The 25,040-nt window shown below is 35.6% G+C and overlaps 1 protein-coding gene across 3 annotated transcripts in view; it reads left to right on the top strand.

Moving 5' to 3' along the window:
- HELQ (helicase, POLQ like) overlaps positions 1-24,765 on the top strand; it is a 40,674-nt gene extending 15,909 nt beyond the window's left edge. For 2 of the 3 annotated variants that reach the window (XM_079920273.1, XM_079920275.1), the window contains 9 exons: positions 3,046-3,187; positions 3,571-3,675; positions 11,229-11,487; positions 12,378-12,535; positions 13,605-13,703; positions 16,489-16,662; positions 19,525-19,638; positions 20,489-20,623; positions 24,583-24,765. In XM_079920273.1, the coding sequence (XP_079776399.1) occupies positions 3,046-3,187; positions 3,571-3,675; positions 11,229-11,487; positions 12,378-12,535; positions 13,605-13,703; positions 16,489-16,662; positions 19,525-19,638; positions 20,489-20,623; positions 24,583-24,690 (1,294 nt within the window). In that variant the 3' untranslated portion in view covers positions 24,691-24,765. The remainder of the gene's footprint in view (positions 1-3,045; positions 3,188-3,570; positions 3,676-11,228; positions 11,488-12,377; positions 12,536-13,604; positions 13,704-16,488; positions 16,663-19,524; positions 19,639-20,488; positions 20,624-24,582) is intronic. The other variant, XM_079920274.1, reaches the window with a different exon arrangement.
- The last annotated feature ends 275 nt before the right edge of the window (positions 24,766-25,040 follow it).

Below are 25,040 nucleotides of genomic sequence, written 5' to 3'. Positions count from 1 at the left end.
TTTACTTTAATATTTTAATGAAAAATAACACTAGTAGATTTCTTGCTGTTAGAATTCCTTCTTTCTTTGTTACTCTCCCTATCTGGTTTTGATGTTATGGTTTATTATCCTGGTTGTGTAGAAACAGTTGGCAAGTTTTTGACCATGTTTTATGATCTGAAAGAGTTTATTTAACAGATTTCCTTGAAACTTTAGAGAACTCATCCAGAAAGACTTTTGAGTCTAGTATCTTTTTTTAAAGAGTAGATCCTTGATTATCTTTTTGGTTATTACCAGTATAATTGATTTCTACTCTTTGTCATTTGTGACATTTTTTCAAATAAATGGTCAGTTTTTATAAATCATCCATGAGATTTAAAAAAATATGTATTTTCTGTTGAGTATGTAGTTTCATATAGCTCAATGTATAACAGTTATTAGTCATCAGCTCCTCCCTTTTCTTTGTGATTCTTTGATTTGTCAGTTTCAGAGTCTCCCACTGTAATGATGGAGTTGTCAACTTCTCCTTTTTACATTTTTAAAAGTTCTTGCTTTGTATTTCAAAACTAGGTATATAAAGGTTTACTGCAAATATCTTATTGCTGAATTATACCTTTTATGAATAGAATACATCCTTGTTTTCCTCATTTAGTGATTTTATTTTGAATGCTGGGACTACATTTTTTGCCAAGTATATTTTTTTCTATTCTTTTATTTTCAAACTCTGTCACTGGTTAAGTTTTCTATTTTTTCAGACAATTGTTGAAATAAAAAAGGAAGTTATGTATCCTATTTCTCTTGTTTCAATGGTTACTCTTAAATTTTTTAACAGTTGTAAAACTGTTAAAAAATGCAACTGTGTTTTTCTGTCATTTTAGAATTAATCAATAACTATATCCTCTGCTTGAACATAACAAGAGTCTTAGCATTTGTGTGTTTTTCTACACTGCCTCATGTATTGTTGCATTTACCTGGAATTTTAGTTCTAGATTTTAAATTTTCTTTCATCTTATAATCAATAGTTCTTTAAACTTACCTGTAAATTATACTTTTTGTGTGTGTGTGTGTGCCTACCACTGCCTCTTGTGTCTCACATCTTCCTTCTATGATCCATTTTTTATTTTGCCATCCTTGGGTAATTATTTTTTAAACGCTGCATTGGGAGTAAAAATTTTTGAATCTTTGCGTAGCTGAAGATGTCTTTATTTTAGCCTCACACTTGAACACCTTGCTAGGAGCAGAATTCTAGGTTCAGTTTTTTTTCTTTGGGGCCCTTGTAGTATTCTTCCATGTCTTTTAGGCGCTAGTGTTGGTCATTTTTGTTTTTGCATAGGCGTGCTGTTTTTCCCTTTCCAGAAGCTTTTAGACTTTTCTCTTTAACCTTAACATTTTGTCATAGTGTATAATAATAATTACAGTTATTACATGCCCTCACTCATGTCATAACAGCTTTACATGCGTTGACTTAATAGATCCTTACAACAGCTCTGTGAGAAAGGTCGTATTTTATTATCCACATTTTATAGAAGGGAAAACTGAGGCACTGAATAATGAAGTAACTTACCCAACTTCACGGCCAACAAATGAGTTTCAAAGCCAAGGTTTGAAACTGAAGAAACTGAGAAATCTAATTCTGCAATCCTAACTCTCCCAGTTTAGCTACTTCTTATTCATAGGGCTTAGCCCTTTGGTACATGCTTTCAGTCTAAAGTTTTATGCCTTTATTCATCTTAGAGTAATTTTTTTCAGTTATTTTATTATTTCTTTTCTTCTGTTTTCTCTGTTGTCTGCTTTTGTAACTTCAGTTAGACAGTTGAAACCTCTTAAATTGAGCTTGCATCTCTTAATTGTTCTTACACATTTTTCAATCTATATGAGCTATGTGATTTCTTCACCTTTACTTTCTTTTTTTTTTTTTTTGCGGTATGCGGGCCTCTCACCGCTGCGGCCCCTCCCGCTGCAGAGCACAGGCTCTGGACGCACAGGCCCAGTGGCCATGGCCCACGGGCCCAGCCGCTCCGCGGCATGTGGGATCCTCCCGGACCGGGACACAAACCCGCGTCCCCTGCATCGGCAGGTGGACTCCCAACCACTGCGTCACCAGGGAAGCCCATCTTTACTTTCTATATAACAAAATCAGTTTTTAATTGTATTCCGTTAACTGTGTTTCATTCATTATTCAGTTGTTCTATTAAATTGTTTAAATTAATTAATTCTTTTTAATTTCTAAGAACTCTCTTTTATTGTCCTTTCTTTATAAGAGTCTGCTCTCATAGTGTGAATACAGTACCCTTTAGAATTTTCTGTGGATACTAATTAGAATTTTTTAAAGTTCTTTTCTGTTCTGCATATTATCTGCTTCTGTCAGACATTTTTTCTGTATGCTCTCATTGTTTTTCTTTTATGTCATTGGTTTTCTTCATGTATTTGGTAATCTTGGCTGTCCATTGAGATTTATAAATAAAGAGGTAGGCTGATTGTTTTAGGTAAATGACAGGTTTTCTCTCACCTTTGAATAGGAAAGCTGGCTACAAACTTCTGTATATGTGAACAGGATTGAAATCACCATATTTGTAGGTCAAAATCAGATGAAATCTACAATTTTATGTTGACAGTATTGTAAGCTCATAAATGAATATGCATATGTTGGTGGTCCATGGTCAGATTTTTCATTTATGGAGTATCAAATCAAAACTATTTTGAGATTATTGCTCTAGTGGATTGACCATATGTTTTACAGCTAAGCAGACTTAAGTTCAAGTTATGGTTCTGGTAATTACTAATTTTGTGAGTTTTGCTAAATGACTTAACGTATATATATGCTTTAGTTAACTCCTTTATAAATAAGTAAGAAAGAATGTTATCACCAAGAGTTTTGTAAGATTATAAATAATGTACATAAAGAGCCTAGGACATCATAGATTCTTGGTAAACAGTAGTTGCCTATTATTTTGAGTTAATATGTTACTAAATTTAATATCACATAAATATAATGAAAACTTTAAAAAATAGAAGCTATTGCTATAGATGGAATACCACTTTTAATTAATTTTATCAATTCCATAGAGTTATTTTAAGAGCCCCCTATGTTGCTAAAGAATTTTTAAAGAAGAATCAATATAAACAGATGATTGGCAGGGCTGGCCGTGCTGGAATAGATTCTACTGGGGAGAGTATTCTTATATTGCAAGAAAAAGACAAGCAACAGGTAATAATCTGGTGGATGGTTGGTCATTTTGTTGTCTTTTCTTGGACTTTGGTCTAGCCTTTTTATGAGATTGTCTTTTAAAAATTAATTATTAATATTCCTTTAACTAATGTTTCCTTCTCTCCCATGATTAAGAATTAGAAAGAGTAGTTCAAATACTTTTCTATTTCAGGCAAACAATGAAAAGTATTTTCCTTATTTATCTTCTTCCATTTTCATGAGAATACCTGCTAAATTCTTATTTTTTTGTCTTTATGTTTTTTATCTCCCCCAGCCTTCACACAATCTATGCAAAATATAAAATTTATATGGAACACCATTTATTTTTTATAGTAATGCAAAACATAAATTTATTTTTTATAATAATGCTTTAACTCTTGTAGGTATTGGAGTTAATAAGCAGACCATTGGAAAACTGTTATAGCCAACTTGTTCAAGAATTCACCAAGGGAATCCATACTTTGTTTCTCTCTTTGATTGGTTTGAAGGTATTTTTTAATATTTTTATATCTTATTGCTGTTACCTGAGATAATGGAAGTTAAAAAGTTTTGAAAACTACAAGGTATGAAAAAAATGTTAACTTCTAATCTAATGTGGAAAAGAACAGTCTGTGACATGATAAATCTGAGTCTGGATTTATATGTGCATTTTTAATCCTTTGAATTATAAAGAATGTGAAAAATCAACAAATCATAACTGGGCATCCATTACAAGTAAGAAACTTTGGTGTATACTATGGGGGATAGAAGGAGCTCTAAAGACATGGGTCCTGATGTGGGATAATCCTGCATCTCTGCCACTGTTAAGAATAAGGTTCATTGTAGTCCTGTGACCATAAACATTTGTCAGATCAGTATAGCCTTTATCAGGCAGAAAATTAAAATAAAAAAAATAGTTGGGTGGGGCATAATGGGAAAACACTCTTTTTTTCCTAAGATTAAAAATTGGCGCTCTTTTTTAGGATATCTCTTGAGCTAAACCTTTTTTTTAGGGTTATCCTTAAGTAAATTTTAACTTTGTGCCCAAATCACTCAGCCCGAAAGTGGCAAAGCCAGGGTTTGAATTCAGCTTTCTTTAATGATAAAACCAATGTTCTTAACCTATCATGTAGTCTCTCTTCATCAACCTGAATGGTTTAAGGGAAAATCCAAAATTTAATTGATAAATAAAAGATATGAGACAGGTTTTGATTACCTTGCGGATGAATGGTGTAACGTTGCAGTATCCCCTGGCCATTTACAAGAGTGAAAGGCTACAAGAAAGAAAAGGAATTAATGCTGGGTATTGAAGGAGATAGAGGTTTTAGATAAGCAGAGGGAAGGAATGAGCCATTCCAGGTACTTAAAATAGAATGAAAGATGAGAAACTTTAAGATGATGTGGGGTAACAGTCAATAGATATTATAGCTGTAGAGTAGGGCTGAAGATACCAAAGAGTAGAAGGTTGGGTGGAAAAAGTTGGGGCAGAGTGTGTGCTGTAGATTGGGGAAGACAGGAGAGAGTGCTTAAATATAGACTCAAGAGTTGTGACACAGTCACTTATCAGTGGAGTAATAGTCAAAGTGTTCTGTGGTCGTTTCAAGCAGGGGCTCTGATATCACACATATCTGTGTCTGGGTCACAGCTCTGTCTCTTGTTATCCTGTGTAAATTACTAATGCTCTCTTAAACCTCACTCAGTTGTCTTATCTGTAAAATGGGAATAATAGTATGCAGAAGTATTGCAAGGCTAGTTTGGAAGCAACTGTAGTAATCCATGTATAATGTAATAAAGACCTGCAATTGGAGGGTTGCCAAGGAATTAATAAAGAAGGGAAAGAGATCATGAAGATCATTGAGTCTTATTACATTTATATATTGAATAAGGTAACAGAGAATTCGTGATTGGTTTAAGGTCATTCAGTGTGTTCTGTTTAGATGAGATTATAATTCAGGTTCCTGCCTTGCTGGCCTGTACTCTTTCCAGTATGCCATTGTGAATGTGGAACATTCACTAAGTGCACTTGAAAACTCACCAAAATAGGCCATATTCTGGGCCATAAAATAAGTATCAGTAAAGTTAAAGGATTGAAATCATATAAAGAATGGTATCTAATGACAACAAAATTATAGTATACATCAATAATAGAAAGGTAAGGATTTCTCTGGTGGTCCAGTGGTTAAGAATCCACCTTCCAGTGCAAGGGACACAGGTTCGATCCCTGGTCGGGAAACTAAGATCCCACATGCCTCGGGGCAGCTAAGCCCTCACACTGCAACTGAGACCCAATGCAGCCAAATAAATAAATAAGTATTTAGAAATGAATAAATAATAGAAAGGTATCAGGAAAATACCCAAATATTTGGAAATTAAACAGCATACTTTTATGGTCAAAGTAGAAATCACAAGGGAAATTAGAAAATACCTTGAATGGAATGAAGATGAAAACATATATCAGAATTAGTGGCAGGCAGCTAAAGAAGTGCTTAAGGGGACATTTATAGCTTTAAATGCTTATTAAAATTCAAGGAAGATCCAAAGTCAGTGATCTAAGTTTCACCTTAGGAAGCTAAAACAAAACAAAACAAAAAGCCCCAAAGTAAGTAGAAGGAAGGAAATGATAACAGATAAAAGCAGAAATCAATGACAAAAAATAGACAAGAGAAAATATTAATGAAACCATAAGCTAGTTCTTTGAAAAGATCAGTAAGATTATTGATTGAATTGATCAGAAGGAAAAGAGAGTCGCATAAATTACCAATATCAGGAATGAAAGGAAGGTCATCACTGGATATCCCAGAGATAGTAAAGGTAGTAAGGAATTACCCTTGAATAGCTGTATCCTTGAATACTGAAAAATGAATTCAACAACTTGGATGAAATGGGGGAAATTCTTTTTTTTTTTTAATTTACTTATTTTATTTATTTAATTTTGGCTGTGTTGGGTCTTCGTTGCTGTGCGTGGGCTTTCTCTAGTTGCGGCGAGCAGAGGCTACTCTTCATTGAGGTGCTCAGGCTTCTAATTGCTGTGGCTTCTCTTGTGGAGCACGGGCTCTAGGCATGCGTGCTTCAGTATTTGTGGCACGTGGGTTCAGTAGTTGTGGCTTGCGGGCTCTAGAGCACAGGCTCAGTAGTTGTGGTGCACGGGCTTAGTTGCTCTACAGCATGTGGGATCTTCCCAGAACCAGGGCTTGAACCCACGTCCCCTGCATTGGCAGGCAGATTCTTAACCACTGCAACACCAGGGAAGTCCAATGGGGAAAATTCTTGAAAGACACAATTCCCGAAATTGACTGAAGAAATAAAAAATCTGAATAGTCCTATATTTATTAAAGAAATTGAATTTATAATTTAGAACTTTCCCACAAAGAAAACTCTAGGCCCAACTGACTTCACTGGTGAGTTCTAACAAACATTTAAAGGAGAAATAATATCAGTCATACACACATTCTTTCAGAAAGTAGAGGAAGATGGAACACTGCTCATCTTATCTTATGAGACCAGCATTATGCTGATACCAAAACCAGACGAAGATATTACAAGAAGAGAAAACTACAAGCCAATGTCTCTGGTAAACATACATATAAAAACCCATATCAGGGCTTACCTAGTGGCTCAGTGGTTGAGAGTCCGCCTGCCGATGCAGGGGGCGCGGGTTTGTGCCTCGGTCCGGGAGGATCCCACATGCCGCGGAGTGGCTGGGCCCGTGGGCCGTGGCCGCTGGGCCTGTGCATCCGGAGCCTGTGCTCCACGGCAGGAGAGGCCACAGCAGTGAGAGGCCCACGTGCTGCAAAAAAAAAAAAAAAAAACCATATCAAAGTACTAGTAATACAACAATACATTATTAGAACAATATACCATGATCAATCAGAATTTATTCCAATAATGCAAAGTTGGTTTAACATTCAAAGTTCATCAGTATATTGATAATTATCCATTTGACAGAACTCAACATTCATGATAAAAGCTCAACATACTAGGAGTAGAAAAGAACTTCTTCAATCTGATAAAGGTTGTTTATTTTAAAAAAAAAGGAAACTACAGGTAACATCACACTTAATGGTGAAAAACTAAATGTTTTTTCCCCTAAGCTCAGGAAAAGAAATCTGCTCTCACTCTACTAATCAACATATGTCAGAACTTGTACCCAATACAATAAGACAGGAAGAAAAAATAAAGCAAACAGTTTAGAAAGGAAGAGTAAAACTGTCTTATTTGCTGATGGCATTGAATTCAAGAAAAATCCAAAGGAATGTCCAAAAAACCAGAGTGTAATTAGTGGTGTCACAGGATACAAGGTCAATGTACAAAACTCAATTATATTTTTATATACTTACTGCAAATAATTGGAAAAACAATTCCATTTACAGTAAATTCAAAAAAAACATGAAATACTTAGGGGTAAATTTAACTAATATGTGTCAGACCTATACACTGAAAACTATGAAACACTGCTTAGAGAAATTAAAGAAGGCCTACATAAATGGAGAGAGATAGCATGTTCATGAATTGGGACACTCACTTTTGTTCAGATGTTACTTCTTCCCAAATTGGCCTATAAATTCAGTGCAATCCCAATCAAAATCTCAACAGGTTTTTTTGTAGAAATTTCACACTGATACTAGAATTTATTTGGTAATGCAAAGGAATAGAATAGCCAAAAATAGTTTTGTAAAAGAACTTGACTTCAAGACTTACTGTAAAGCTTCAATAATTAAAAACAGTGTGATATTGGTGCAAAGATTGACATATAGACCAATAGATCAGTAAGTCCAGAATTAGGCCCATATATGATCAATTCATTTTCAACAAAGGTGCCAAGGTATTTAAATGAAAAAAGGATTTTTTTTTCAATAAATGGTGCTGAAACAAGTAGATACCAATATGGAACAACCACAGACAAATTAACCCCAACTCTTACCTCCCACTGTCCAAAAAAATTAACTCAAAATGGATCATAGACCTAGACCTAAAAGCTAAAATAAAACTTCTAGAAGAAAATCTAGGAAAAAATTTTTGTTACCTTGGGGTAGGCAAAGAGTTCTTACGTGGGAAACAAAAACCGTAAACCATGAAAGAAAAAAATCAATTTAATAGGCTTCATCAGTATTTTAAAATTCTCTTCAAAAGACCCTGCTTAACAAATGAAAAGGCGGAGGAAAATGTTTATACATCTGACAAATATGAGTATGTCATGAGTGAGGACTCCACAAAAGGCAGTGGAATTAGGAGGGAGTTGGGACTTCAGTGCACTCCGGTACAGGACTCCTGGGGGAACTGACTTGGCCACAAAAGTCTGGTTTTATGGGCCTGGCAATGCAACCGTTGTTTTCTGTTTTAACAATTGAAGTACAGCAGCAAGAAGTCCAGGCAGAGTCAGCTCAGGAGATTAGCCTATAGGCAGCTGTTGTTTCAAGCCTGCCCATAGGAGACTATGGGGCCCCGTCCTGAGGAGGACAGGCCATCAGGGTTCCTCCTACTCCTTGGGGTAAGGCTTCACAACAGGGCTCTAGTTGTGGAAAGAGGCCAGAATTACAGACCGGGTGGAGAAGTGGGAAAATCTTTAGAGTTAGAACTGAAGCAGAAGTCAAGTCCTCTGGACAGGAACAACCAGGTGGGATAGGGGTGAGAGGCAAGAAGGGCAGTGTGAGGTCAGGAGGCAGAAGGTAGACGTGGGCATCCCTGGAGAGACTAGGTCCAGGGTTTGGTGGAAGAGATGGAAACTCCAGGAATTAATAAGAGATCATAACAGTTGTTGGGCCATGGGATACAGGGAGCCTCCAATTATTGTTTCTCACAACTATGTTTCAGATGTTCTGCTAGACACTTTATATGTTTTATCTCTGATCTTTGCATACATTTGAATAAAGTAATATAACTGTGCTTTCACAAAAAAAGAATCCAAGGCAAAAAGGTAGGTTACGTAGGCTGCTTGCACACGCTGGTGCATACTACTGCGGTCTTGCCTGGATCACTGTAATGGTCTCCCAGTTGGTCTCTTTGCATTCACTCTGTCTGCCCTGCCTTCCCACATCCCCTCCAAGTAATTCTTCAATAGACTGATCTTCACAAAATATAAAATCCGAATGTATCACCCCCTTCTGCTTAAAATTTGTCACTGGTTGTTTCCCGTTGCTGTTAGGATTGAGCCCAAATTCCTTATCATGGTCTACTGTGGTAGATTTGGCCTCTGCCTGTCTTTTCATCCTCATCTCTCACCAGCCTTCGTATACTCTGTACTCCAGACATACTGGCCTTCTATTACATTTCTCAAACATTCTATACTTGCTCCTACTGCAGTGTTCTGTAAGCCTGGGACTCGCCCTTCTTACCTCCCCGTCTCCAGTTTCACCCTCACCCACTCAACGGTCAGACTTTCACTTCACCACCACTTCCTCAGGGAAGCCTTTCTTTGCCACTGAGTCCAGTCAGTCTATTGTATGCTTTGTAGAAACACATTCTTTCCTTTAATAGCACCTATCAGTTTGTAGTCGTATTCTTGTTAGTGCCATTATTTGGCTAATAACTTTACCCCAGTGGAATGTAAGCCCTGTGACAGCAGGATCCACATGTATTGTCATTTATCACTGAATCCCAGTGACTAGCACAGTGCCTGGCATGTGGTTGGCACTTGGTAAACACTTGAATTAATGAATGGGTTGACTTTGGAGTTGGTCATGGCTGAACTTGCAGGTTGGGGCAACAGTGAAGAACCCAGCTTTGAGAAGCCAGAAGCAGAGTCTCTACCAGTGGGTTTAAACCACTATGTCTGTAAGTTTTCAGAGGGCTAGAAAGGTAACCTGTTGGTCGCCAGAAGGATCAAGTAAAGGATTTTGTTTGTTTGTTTACTCCCACGGTTAACTGTAATCGGCCAACCAAAAAACAATATAGAAACTAAGTATGCTGATAATCTACAAACTGAGTATCTTAAAAGTACAATTTGGCCTGAATGAATACTATATTAAGAATGATTTTTATTAAAAGGAGAAACAATAGGAAATGTCTGTGCTCCATTTTATTTTCTGTTATCGCTTATAATGGTTTAATATGAAATTACTAGTTAAGTTTTCCAGTTGAAATATCGTCAGAGCTGTGAGAGAGAAAAATATGCTTATTGATTGACTATATTTTAGTATAACTTGTTGATTTCATTGAAATTGGCTAATATAAATTATTCTAATTCAGAGACAGCTCTACATCTGAATACCAAGTGGTGAGTTAAGTATTACTTATGATTGCCATTATAAGTTTTAAATACTGAGTAAGTGGGGAGAAAAAAAGGCAGCAAAAGAACAGGAAAAGGAGATGGGAATGAGAGAGACAAAAAGCAGTAAAAAACTGCTGTCTATTTTTAGGTAATATGTCAGGGAAAGTATTGCCTGATCCTGTTTTAGTGGAGGCTTTCAGTTGTGTTTTCCATGTTTGTTTGTTTTTTTAATACAATTTTTAAAGCTAAAGAATGTTTTCACATGTGGCTGGAAAGGGGTGGAGGAAGGATTTCTGAAGGAGGCTAAGTGGGAATTAGTGATAATTGAGGAGTAAACAGCACAGCTTTGGAGGTATTGTGAAAAATTATTCAAAAACCTAAGGGGTTTTTGAATGAGAAATGTGTAGATGTTTTCATTAAAAGTATGAATATGGGGCTTCCCTGGTGGCGCAGTGGTTGAGAGTCCACCTGCCGATGCAGGGGACACGGGTTTGTGCCCCGGTCCGGGAAGATCCCACATGCCGCGGAGCTGCTGGTCCCGTGAGCCATGGCCGCTGCGCCTGCGCGTCCGGAGCCTGTGCTCCGCAACGGGAGAGGCCCGCGTACCGCAAATTAAAAAAAAAAAAAAAAAAAAGTAGGAATATGATAACTATCTTTTCCCTTAAATTGTTTTCTTCTTTTGATTTTAAAATGTTGTTATAAAATTACCTTTATGCAACTATGTAGATTTTATAATAGTTTTTTATTTAAATAGCTTTGCGGTATGGAAATGAGTCATCATCTTGATTAATTATTCATTCAAAATGTTACCTTGAATTAGGGAAGATGCTCTAATGATGTCCTGAATTGTTTCAGATTGCAACAAATCTCGGTGACATATATCACTTTATGAGTGGTACATTTTTTGGTGTTCAGCAGAAGATTTTGTTGAAAGAAAGAAGTCTCTGGGAAATAACTGTCGAATCACTTAGATACTTGACAGAAAAAGGACTCCTACAAAACGATACTATTTTGACAGAAAAAGGACTTCTACAAAAAGACACTATTCATGGGTCGGAAGAAGAGTTCCAATATAGTTTTCACATTACAAAGTTGGGACGAGCTTCTTTTAAGGGTAAGAGTTTACCTAAATCTCATTACTAATCTGAGAAAATGCATTGGAAAAAATAGAAATTATTATGTAATGTTAAGTTGGATTTGTAATTTCATATTAATAATATTAATCTTATCTTACAAACTGTTGGACTACTTCAACTTTAAAAAGTTGAAAAGTGTTTTGAAACAAGTAATTTAGAGTACTGTAGAGGTATATGGAGAAAAGGGTGGTCATCCCTCCTTCATGCTCCCCTCCCTCAGCAGTCATAAAATCATAATATCTTACCAAGAATAACAATTTGGTATATATTTTTGCAGACATTATCTGTAAATTTCATAACAATTTGATACATATATCCTTCCAAACATTTTTATGTGTACGTGTATATGTGTATATATATATATACATATACATATATATGTATATATACACACACACACACACACACACACAGAGCTTGCTTTTCTCACTTATAAAATATCATGAGCATCTTCACATGTTAATCCCTTTAAATCTACCTCATTTTTCTTTTACTACAATAGTCATCCATAGTATGGATACCATAATTTATTTCACCACTCCCCTATTGATGGACATTTACTGTGTTCCTGATTTTTCTCCATTATAAACAAGGCTGCTTGGGCATCTCTGCTCATGTATTTTTGGAATTGTGTGGAAATGTTTCTCTGGGTTAGATTCCCAAGATTAGAGGGGTTGGGTCAGAAGGTATGTACTTATTAAATGCTGATGGATACTATCAAAATGACCTCCAAAATAGTTGTGTTAAGTTACATAGTAAGAGATTTTAAAGACTTTTGTAGTTAACTCCTAAACTAGACTTACTTTAAAGTCACCTCTTTCCCCCTTTGGTGATTATGAAAGATGAACTATTTGTGTCTTTCTTTTAGGAGCTATAGATTTGGCTTATTGTGACAGTCTCTACAGAGACTTGAAGAAAGGTCTTGAAGGACTTGTGCTTGAAAGCCTTCTTCATCTAATTTACCTAACAACTCCCTATGATATGGCTTCTCAGTGTCACCCTGATTGGATGATATACTTCAGGCAGGTGAGACAATAAGATTCTGCAATACAGGCTACAATAATGGATCAGGATTTGATTTTTGTCAAGTGATTATTCACATTTTTTCTTTATTAAAATATATTTGAAATTGGGCCCTTTGTTTTTGAGTTTTTAAAGTAGTAATATGGCAATAACATTTTTTGTTTGTTTCACTTAAATATTTTCTGTTAAATATAAACATGTTCATTATCAAAAAAATAAAGAAAGGTGCAGAAAAGAAAAAAAGGTCATCCCTGGTCCCATTTCCCCAAAGGTAGTTTACTCATATGATTTGGTGACCACTACATTTTATAATGCCTGGAATATAAAGAAAACCATGAAAGCCATCCCTGATGATTGATAGTTTAATTACATGAAAGCTCTATTACAGTCACACGTGATGTCACATCATGTCACACCAAACCCGGTGATGTTAATACCTGAGAAGGAATATCATCTTTATCAACAGTAGCAAGGTGGAACTAGCCATACTTGTTACAAAACCAAGTGGTAGAGTACAGTCTATTATGATTTTACTGTGAACAGGCTAGATGCATGAACACATATTAGGCAGAAGCAATATGCAGCTTTTAATTGCAGGAAATTAACTGTCTTTTTAATGTCGTTTTTTAAAATTGTTACTCTAAGTTTTTCTAAGTGGTATTATACAATGCAGTTACTTTCAAAAGCTTTCCCTCTTCTCTCTTCCCACAGACATCTCCCATATTAAACATGAGCCCATAGTCCATGGAAATCATAGTCCATGGTCACAGTATTTGTGGCCATGTCTTTAAGTCATTCTACTAAAGTTTGTTATATTGGGTTGGCCCAAAAGTTCGTTCGGGTTTTTCTGTAACAGCTTACGGGAAAACCCGAACGAACTTTTTGGCCAACCCAAATATTTTAATACTGTATCTTTTAAGCTTGCAATATTTGTAAACAAAATATGTGGGTTTTTTCATATCTTTTATAATAATGAAAGTGTGATATGACTAAATACTGGATTTGATTAATGGCAGACTTTTTAAAGTTACAATTTAATTTTTCAATATATTTATGCTCTTTTTCTCTGTAGTTCAGCCAGCTCAGCCCAGCAGAACAAAATGTGGCTGTTCTGCTTGGAGTCTCTGAGAACTTTATTGGGAAGAAAGCATCAGGTCAAGCTATCAGGAAGGTACCATAGTCTTTTTTTCCTTCCTAAATAACTTAAGTTCATAAAACAAAATTAATGCTGTTGTATCATCTCCTTTGTTGACTTGATCCTTTTGGTTCACTTTTTTTCTCTTTAATATAATTCCCATTTTACTATTTAAAACATCTGAGGACCAGAAATTTAGGTATTTTTTTTAAACAGTATTTATTTCTGGGTGGTGTGATGGCCCTTTTTTTGTGTACCTTTGTATTTCTAAAATAGTCATGCACATGTAAGTATCATAGGAAAAGGTAAACCTTATTTTATCTATTTTTCTTAGGCTACTTATTATGGCTTAAATTATATAAATTGTAAAATATTTGTAAAATGTTTTCACAGTATTATGGAATCCTGAAATAAGTGCAGTTAAAGGGAGAAAAAAATCTTCTAGAAACCTTTTATTAAGCATTCTACTTGGTGTCAGGGATTCTAAGATAGGACGAGTTTGGGATTTTTGTTTTTGTTGTTGCTGTTGTCCCAAAGAACTCCCAATGTACTTGAAGTACATAAAGCATTTTAGAAGGTTGAAGTGGAAAAGCCAATACTCTTGTGTGATATCTTATATTTTTGTGTTTTAAAGTTTAGTCAACAAACATGAAGCAAGTGTTGAATGTACACACTAACCTTGAGAGAAGTAGAAATAATTCTGTGGCAAACATGCATTCAGAATCCTTAAGTTCATATAATCTTCCACCTCATAATACACTTTTTTTCATTTTTCATTTTCTTTGGTAATCTAATCTTCCTTGAAACGTAATTATCTTACCTACCATTTCCCCTATATCTTTAAAATTTATATAGATTTTACTGATTTCATTTTGAAAAATGGAAGGAGGTGTTTACTTATATTTGAATTGAATTGTGCAGCTGTCCCCTGTATTGATGTATCATAAAATTATAAATATATATCACTTCAGTATTCATGTTGTCAATATTTAAATTGGGTCTTTTACCTCAGAAATGGCTATGTTGTTTAGGCCTTCAAAATGTTGACTAAAGATATTTCTTAAAACAAGCCTTTTGTATCAAACTCTAAAATATAAAATAAAAACAAAATCATATTAGTTTGCAACTCATTACCAAATAATAAACATTTATAAAACCTTATTAGAATAATGTATCTTTTAAAACTTGAATCAAAATTTATTTTTGTTACACTTTATGAAATATAGTCAATAAATGTTTGTTCAATTGATAATTAAATATTTAAAATAGTATGGGCATGGATTTGTCTTAATTACAAATGGGTTAGTTACTAGTTCAGTGCTTTAGAAGTATCTTTTTAAAAAACTTCTGCAGAACATGATGTTTACTTAGAATCTAATTGATGTCTTCACATTGAAAAAGACCTTTAAACATTTTTTGTAAAAATCTTGAAATTGGCATGATGTGGCTTATCTTGCCATGTAATATAATCACATCGTTTTTCTTGGCTTAGAAAATACATTCTAAGCAAAATCTACATTGACTCAATTTATAGTTAATAATGAAGATGCACTAAAATTGGGAAATTAAAAGGTAAACTTTTCCTACTTGTTTTTCAGCTATCATGCTTTTCAGCTTAATGCTTTTTAAAAGGGTGATCCAGTACAACATGCAGAATCTGTAATTCTTATATCCTTCAATGTGCCACCCTAAGTTCTCATCTTAAACATTCTTTTACTGTAGTAAAGGATATAATTTTATATTTTAAACCTACTTTTTCTCTTTAAAATTCATCTTTTTTTTCCTCTGATTTTAAGCATGAGTTACTCAGTTTCTGAGTTAGCTTAATATTAGCTATGAAATGCTTTACCCAAAAAATAATCACTAGGCAGCACAGGCAAAAGCACATAACAGAATAGAAATAGTCAACTACAGGAAGCATTTTTCTTTCAGTGTTTTAACTTTGGAAACATTAATTATTTACCATGACCATGTGGAAATCATAGAATCTAGTGTTTACTTTTTAGACTTATTAACATATTTATCTAAACAAATGCGTTTGTCTAATTTATAATCACAGTCACACATATATATACCACCTATAAATACTACAGTAAATGTAAAGGTTTCCCCAATTCCTTTCCTTCCTGTATTCTTTCCTAAGGCTACCATAACAAATTAGCACAAACCAGGTGTCTTAAAACAACAGAAATGTATTCTGGCACAGTTCAGGAGGCCAGAGATCTGAAATCAAGATGCTGGCAGGGCTGTTCCTTCTGGAGGCTCTGAGGAAGAAACCATCTTGCCTCTCTCCTAGCTTTTGGTGGTTGCAGGCAATCCTTGTAGATGTATCCCTCCAAAGTCTGCCTCCATTTTCACATTGCCTACTCTGTGTCATTCTGTGTGGTCTCTCTTGTAAGGGATGACAGTCATTGAATAATGGGCCCTTAAGGGCCCCCTGTATATCCAGGATGATTTCATCTCAAGATCCTTAACTAATTACATCTGCAGAGATCCTATTTCCAAACAAGGTCACATTCAAAGGTACCAGGGGTTAAGACTTGAGCATATCTTTTTTGGGGAACAATTCAACTCACTACACTCCCTATAGAAGGAACTTTAAATTGGGAACAATTTGGCATATCTCTTTTTTTACACTCAGAAAAACGGTAATTTGAACTCATCTAAAGTACGTTTGTTAGAACTTAGATTTATTTCTGTGGAACCATTCTATCCTTGCTCTCCTGTGGTACAACTTCATGCTCTTTACCTTTTGTCCATTTTGAATGTAATGTACATTTTTTAGCAGGTCCAGTACATAAACTTATTTGTGTCTTTCTAGAAGGTGGACAAGAATATTGTCAACAGACTATACCTGTCTTTCGTTCTTTATGCCTTGCTCAAAGAGACCAACATTTGGAGTGTGTCTGAAAAATTCAATATGCCTCGAGGATATATACAAAACCTTCTCTCTGGAGCTGCCACATTCTCCTCTTGTGTGTTACACTTCTGTGAGGTAATTCCATTAAATAGATGATATATGTTGTGTGCATCTTCTGTTTTAACCGTTACTGAACTCAAAAGCCAGTTAGTCAATATGTTCTCTTGTTTCTTCTGTTATTACAAAGCACTCAAAATTTGTTTAAAATATATCTTTGTTTTTATCCACTTACAAAAATACTATATACATGCATGTAATAAAGGTATTACAGAATGACAGAATCAACTAAAACATAATGAACAAGTAGGAAGTCCTTAGTTATCCCTACTTTTAGAGCTATCATTAATAGTTTCAAGTATTTGGAATCAACTCTTTTTTTTTCTACTCTTTCTTTTTGTTGTTGTTGTTTTTTCTTTTCTTTCTTTCTTTATTTTTGGTTGCATTGGGTCTTAGTTGCACCATGAGGGATCTTTCATTTCAGTACGTGGGCTCTTTGTTGTGGCACACAGGCTTCTCTCTAGTTGTGGCATGAGGGCTCAGTAGTTGCGGCATGAGGGCTTAGTTGCCCTGTGGCATGTGAGATCTTAGTTCTTCAATCAGGGATCAAACCCGCGTTGCCTGCATTGAAAGGTGGATTCCCAACCACTGGACCACCAGGGAAGTCCCTGGAATCAACTCTTAAAATAACTTTTCTCCATTGATGTAGATTCTGTGTGAGTGTCTTTCTCCTGAGTGGTAACTATGTAAAGTGTTTGATTGGTATGTTACCAATATCCAGCAGATACCTGACTACTCAGTACCATGTTCTTTTGATTACCACAGTAATTTCCCATTTTTGCTTCCAGTGTCAAGCAGCTACGTCAGTTTCTACATCAAATGTGTGTTTTATAAAATAAAGAAGAAAACTTAATTTTGGCCATATGCATTTGAGATCGATTTATTTAAGACTTTACTAAAAGAAGCTTTCAGAATTTCCTTAAATAACACAACAAAGCTTACCAGAGTTTTCTACCCAGTTTTTGATGAGTTTATAAGATAAGCCATTTTTGTTGCATTGAAATTTATTGTTTTGGGGTGGCATAGTAATATTTGTTTCTGTACTTTTTTTTTCTGTACTTATTTTTTTTTAATTTTTTCCACAATGAATTCTACTTTTAAACTTAAAATCTACTTCATTTGCCCTATCTTAAGCCTCCATATTCTGTGTGTGTATAGGGCAATTAGTTCTATCATATATGCTAATGGAGTAAATAATCCAAAACTACTTGGCTTTGGATTGAATGATAATTATTTTAGCAAATTTACCTTTTAAATACCTTTTATTTATGCTGATTTTTAAATTTTAACGTATATTCCCTAATTACATGGTAGCTAATCAGTACACAAACATTATGGATAATAAGGAGAAGCTGGCCTTTAAAATGTATTTTCTTAAGTTTACTGTGTTTGTTCTTCATATTTAAAAAGGTGTTCCATGATAATTCTATCCCTTTGTTTTACTTAGAACTATAAGGATGTGAGCCTTACAGAATTGTTCAAGTGAAAGAATCTATAGGTTGAACTTCAAAAGCAACTATAATTTGATGGTTGATCCTAGGGTCAGTCTACCCGACAACTCTCATGAATGTATTTTCAATATTTTAAAGCATTTTTTTTCTTTATAAAAAGTTATGTAGGACTTCCCTGGTGGCTCAGTGGTTGAGAATCTGCCTGCCAATGCAGGGGACATGGGTTCAATCCCTGGTCTGGGAAGATCCCACATGCCATGGAGCAACTAAGCCTGTGTACCACAACTACTGAGCCTGTGCTCTAGAGCCCACAAGCCACAACTCCTGAGCCTGCGTGCTGCAAATACTGAAGCCCGTGCGCCTAGAGCCTGTGCTCTGCAACAGTAGAAGCCACCACACTGAGAAGCCCATGCACTGTAGTGAAGAGTAGCCCCTGCTCGCTGCAACTAGAGAAAACCCACGTGTAGCAACAAAGACCCAACATAGCCAAAAATAAATAAATTAAATAAATAAATAAAAACAAAAAAAGTTATGTAAGTGGAATAAAATAGTACACCGATCATATTAGTTAAGATACTTTTAACTGCAAGTAACAGAAAAATTCCATAGAAATTTAAACAATAAGGAAAAATGAATATCTTATGTAGCAGGAAAGCCAGAGCTAAGGCGGTTTAGGATTGATTGATTCAGTAGTTCTATTCAAGGTTTTCTTTTCCTCTTTTTTTGCTGCCATACTAGTGCATTGACTACTTTCCTACTAGTAGGAAAGTAGTAGGTCACAAAGTAGCTAGCTAATGTTGTTCCATGCATCACAAATGCTCACAGTGATACCCAAAGGTTAGAAAGGAAACTTAAAAAAAAAAAAAAGAAAAAACCAAACTACTATTACAGAAAATTTCAACCCTATATTTAAAAAGACAAGGTAATGTAATGAATACCCATTTACCCACCCAGCTTTAAGAATTACCAACTCATGGTTTCTAATACTATTTTAAATATTGCTGCACTGAGCATCATCTTGTATTTGAATCCTTCCATATTCAGTATTTTGTCTTCAGGGTAAATTTCCAGAGGTAGGAATTGTTTTCAATCATTTGGGAAAGAAAAACTATGCAATCACTTGCTGATGTTTTGATAAAAATGAATAGAACTCTTCTTATTGACTTCTTTTTCTTTTTTAATTGGGGTATAGTTGTTTATTTTTCAATTTTCAATCTTTTTCCTCATCCTAAAACCATTCCATCAAATTCCTCAGTCTCTGCCATGTTTCCTTGTAACAATTTTGCTTGGAGTCATTGTTCATCTCTGGCTTAACCCAACTTCCAGAATTTACAGAAGGGAGCGTCCTCTCTGAGCCCTCTACCATGCAAACTAGATTTTGAAATAACTTACCAGATTTAAATTCTGCATATTTCTTTGTGTTCTGCAGGAACTTGAGGAGTTCTGGGTTTATAGAGCCCTTTTGGTAGAACTTACCAAGAAGTTGACTTACTGTGTAAAGGCAGAGCTAATCCCTCTCATGGAAGTGACTGGAGTTTTAGAGGTTAGTAGCCTCCCAGTTTCCCACCTGAGATGATTTCAACTAACAGAAAAATCAGGTTTTACTGTCATGTCACAGGGTAAGTGACAATAGCCTTATTGTTCATTTATCATGGGAATCTTTTTTTTTTTAATTAATTGCTGCCATGGTCTCCCAGAAATCCCTGTTAATCTGGAAAAAGTTCTGATGAAAAATCACATTCATGGGAAAAAATAACAGTAGGGATGGGGTGACTCTTCCCAAGTATATGTGTCATTCTTAACATCCCTTCCTTCCTCTACTCCAGTGAAGAATCACCTTCTGTCAGTTTAAACAGTGCTTGTTGAAGGTGGTGGTGACTTGGTGGCAGTGAGGGTCATTTACGTTTTCTAAGGGAGTGAGGAGAAAGTATCCTCAGCTGGTTTCTTAGCTTTCTATTTTTCACCAACCCTTGATTTCAGTTTATCCTCTGTTATTCAGTTCTTAAATCAGAGGAGTTCTGTTTGGGAATGCAGACACACACCCCTACCTCAGGTCCCCTGAGTAGATGGTAAGAACATTTTAGGGGTACTGGACTAAAACATTTGATTGGGGATGCCCCTAGCCTAAGTGCCCTAATGGGTTTCTTATTTCTGATTGCAGCACACATCAGCTCACTTAAGCTACACAGAAAACTAGCTATCTTGCAGTCAGATTGGAACCACCCAAATGCGTCTTTTAAAATTCCTCGGGATTCTGATGTGTTATCTCTTCATATTTATTATCTTAGTTTATTCCTGTCTCTGCAAGTGAATTTTTTCCCTTCAGTAAGACACTTAATTACTTTTTCCTAATCCCAAATTCTGATCCTAATGATTTTTGTAATACTTTTCAGGGTCGAGCAAGACAGTTATACAATGCAGGTTATAAAAGTCTAATGCACTTAGCTAATGCAAATCCTGAAGTGCTGATAAAAACAATTGATCATTTATCAAGACGCCAGGCCAAGCAAATTGTTTCATCAGCCAAGGTAAGCAAACTATTTTTAATCTTTATGATATATATATATTTTTTAAAGTAATTAATTAATTTTTGGCTGTGTTGGGTCTTTGTTGCTGTGTGCAGGCTTTCTCTAGTTGCGGCGAGTGGGAGCTACTCTTCTTTGCGGTGCGCGGGCTTCTCATTGCGGTGGCTTCTCTTGCTGTGGAGCACGGGGTCTAGGCGCTGGGCTTCAGTAGTTGTGGCTCACGGGCTCTAGAGCACAGGTTCAGTAGTTGTGGCGCACAGGCTTAGTTGCCCCACAGCATGTGGGATCTTCACGGACCAGGGCTCAAACCCGCGTCGCCTGCATTGGCAGGCGGATTCTTAACGACTGTGCCATCAGGGAAGCCCAATCTTTATGATATTTTGTAGTGTAATCTCCTTATACTTTAGATATAAAAGCAAAAACGTTTAACTATATATGCAAAAGTTTATACTCACAATATTTGGATAAAAATAATACACGTGTTATGATACAAGGTTTGCTAAAAGGAGGAAAAGGATCTCCTAAAAAATAAAGACGCTTTCAAGAGTTCATTGAAGTACGAGGAACTCTGGAACTCGCTGAACTCTGCCTCCCGCTACTCTTGACACAGAAGTCCTTTCCTCAGCATCCCCAACACCTTCACTGACAAGGAGCCTACAACCTCAAAAATTAAGTAGTTCTATTTTTGGACCCCTAGTGTTACAAAGAGCATCCCAATATAATGAGGCTGTGTTAAAATGTCTACCATGGCATCATAGAGTACTACCCTGTGGAACTAGACTGTTGCTTTGTTCATTTGGTAGCTTTTCACATACTTGAAAATGGCTCTTCTTGCCTCCAAGGGCTTCTCTTTTCTGTTTCTTTCACCTGTAGTAAATAACCTAGTTTTAGGCTATTCACTATACTGGTTACCCTTTGCTAGATGCAATCCAGTTTGTCATTACCCTCCTGCTCCATGTGGGTAAATCCATTACACAACAGTTTGGGATTATTTCCTTCTTGATCTCAACTATAATTCTGTCCTTGTGGTCTGAAATCTCATAGTTTTTTGTTTTTGTTTTTTTAACTTCATCGTTATACTATTGTCATATATAGATCAGAAATGGCTGAAAAGTAAATTTCCATCTTACTTTGTGAATAGTGCTCACATTGTTTGTATTGCTTTGATTGATCTTTACAACAATCCTCTGAGGTGGGCAGAGTTGGTGTTACATTCAATTTACAAATGAAGACACTAAAACTTGTTCCATTAGATTAGGAGTTCTTTGGGTTGATAGGGATGAAGTTATAGTTATTTCCATTTCTGTAGCACCTAGCACAGTATTCAGCCTATAGTAGATATTTAGCAAATATTTGAATAAATAAATAAATAAAATTGGGGCTTCCCTGGTGGCGCAGTCATTAAGAATCTGCCTGCCAATGCAGGGGACACGGGTTTGAGCCCTGGTCCGGGAAGATCCCGCATGCCGCAGAGCATCTAAGCCTGTGCGCCACAACTACTGAGCCTACACTCTAGAGCCCACGAGCCACAGCTACTGAGCCCGCAAGCCACAGCTACTGAAGCCCGCATACCTAGTGCCCATGCTTGGCAACAAGAGAAACCACCGCAATGAGAAGGCTTCGCACCACATCAAAGAGTAGCGCCCGCTCTCAGCAACTAGAGAAAGCCCGTGCATAGCAACGAAGACCCAGCGCAACCAAAAATAAATAAATAAATTAATAAATTAAATCTATTAATAAATAAGATTTAAAGAAATTGATTTACCCAAGGAAACACAGCTAGTCAGTAAGTAGTAGAGCAGGACTATAGAGTTACACTATATGTTATTAAGGATACAAATGGAGCTGCGGTAACGATGGCCAAAATAAGTGACTTTAAATGTTAAAGGTTTATTAGTGTTCACAGCTGATATGAGGAATCAGTTGTGTGTCCAAGGACCCATACTGCCCCTGTCTCATTGCTCAGCCAGTCTTAATATATAGCTTCCATCTTATGGACTGAGGTACATGCTCTCCTTCCCACCATCCCTTCTGCTTTTCCAGTAAGCTTGAAAGAGTAAAATGGATATTCCTTGCAGGATTTTGAGTAGAAGAGTGGGTTAGAGGTTGCAAATAGGGGATGGAAGTAAGGAAAACAGTTAGGATTATACTGAGGTTAAACAGGTTTTTGCAGGAATGCCACAAAAAAGTTGTGTGTCCTTAGTACATCAGATCAGGAGCCACAGGATGTCACTTTATCACATTACTGATAATGACTTTGATCATTTGGTTAAGGAGGTGTCATCTGGCAAGCTTTTCCGCTGTAAAATTATTATTTTTCCCTTTTTATTAGTATTTTTGGAGTGGATACTTTGAGACTATGTAGATATCCTGTTCTTCATTAAACTTTCACACACTTGTTTTAGCATTCATTGATGATTTTTGCCTCAGTTATTTCTATGATGCTTGTCAAGTGGTGATTTTCTAGCTCCATTGTTCCCTCTATATTTTTTATTGGCATTTTACTATGAGGAAAAGCTATTCCTTCCTCATTTATCTTTTAATTCATTTATTTATATCAGAGTGAATGATGGGTTCATACTTATTTTGATACTCAAATGGTCTCAGAGTTGGCCAGGAAGAGCCCCTGCAGACTGGCTCCTGTGTCTTTTTGGCGTGTCCCCATCATTATTGGTGTACTTTCTTACTTTCTGGTTGTATCTGTCAGGGTCTAATCATTAGGAACAGAAACCACACAGTAATTTGAACAGGAAAGCTTAATATAAAGAATTAGTCAGCAATGAAGACTCAACACAGCCAAAAATAAAAATAAAATAAATTAAAAAAAAAGAATTAGTAACAGAGGTTACTAGTTGGCCTCTGAGGGGTAAACAGAACACTTCAAGTCATTTGATGTTGGTGGTGTTCTCTGTATTCTAGTAATGTTGACATGTGAGTTTTGTATGGTTTACTTATTGTCCTTTGTGATCTGTAGAGTGCTTACAGGATGTGTTGGCAAATTCATTTTGCAGGGTCACCATTACCTCAGTTACTGGAAAGCTTACCTAATTACATTTTTTTTTCCTTGACTTCATTGCTTTATTTTTTTTTATATTTGAAATTTCCTTTTTTTAATTAATTTTTATTGGAGTATAGTTGATTTACAATGTATTCATTTCTGCTGTACAGCAAAGTGTCAGTTATACATATACATCCTAATTACATTTTAGACTCCTTTATATAGTGCTAAATAATGCTATGCTTTATATCAAATTGGTAGAGAGTGGTTTTCTTCCTCTGTGTGATTTTGCTGACCTTTTTATCATAAAAATGTTATAAGAGAAATAGTGCAAATATTTCACACCAATATACTCAAAACCCAGATGCAACAAATACGAATATTTTATTTCTGGCTTTTTTAAAGAAAGGGGAGAAATCGTTATTCAGCAAATATTCATTGACATCCACTATGCGCTGGGTTTAGAAATACTTTCTTTGCTCATTATGCTTCTTTTGAAATTAGCCATATTAATTTTAGGAGCTTGAATAAAACTTTTCTTTGAAACACTGATAAGCTTTTAAAAGATAGCATACTAAACTTTGAGGAATAGTAAAATCCAAATATAAAGGCTAACATTTTCAAGAACTAATTAAATTTTTGCAAAATTGTCTTAAATTTTATAGATTAAAAGTTAATTTTTAAGTGGCTGAGTCTTCAATAAAACAAATCTTTGAGAGTATTAAAGCTCCCTTATTTTTGGTATACCAAATGCAGTGATCAGCTAAAATGGCTTTAACTAAATGTCTTAGCTTCATTAATTGTAATCACTTGTTCTTAAGTGGCCATTTTTCAATCTCATTATTAGTTTTAATGTCTAGTTTGGTGGTATGTAAGGATTCAGGTGTCAAACAGATGGTGGTAAAATGTTAGCAGTTCTCTAGAAATCGGTGTTTTTGCCTCATGTCTTGATTTTTTATTGTAGTTGCTGTTGCATGAGAAAGCAGAGGCTTTGCAAGAAGAAGTAGAAGAGTTATTGAGACTGCCTTCTGATTTCCCTGGTATTGTGGCCTCTTCTGTTGAAAAGGCATGAAACTGTCACATGAACACTTTTAAGTGTGAATTATTTATTGTACATATGTTTTATTAAAGATTCCCTGTAATTTATGAGTGAAAAAATATATTTTAATTATATATTAAGAACTGTGGATGATGTTTGAATATTCCTGTCACCCATAATTGCATACATAATTATGCATTATTTCTTTGCTCAAAAATCTGGGGTTTACCACAAAATGAAATCCAACTTTCTTAACATATCCCCAGCCTACCCTTGTAGCCAGATCTTTCATTATCCTCTTACCCATTTCTTTCATCAAACTGGACTATTTAAAATCCCAGAATTTTCCCTGGGATTTCCAAACTCTCTCTTTCCTAACTGCT

The sequence above is a fragment of the Stenella coeruleoalba genome, assembly GCF_951394435.1.
Source record: "Stenella coeruleoalba genome assembly, chromosome: 4".
NCBI lineage: Eukaryota > Metazoa > Chordata > Mammalia > Artiodactyla > Delphinidae > Stenella > Stenella coeruleoalba.
The sequence above is the reverse complement of the archived record's forward strand: the minus strand, read 5'-3'. Positions and strand labels throughout refer to the sequence as shown.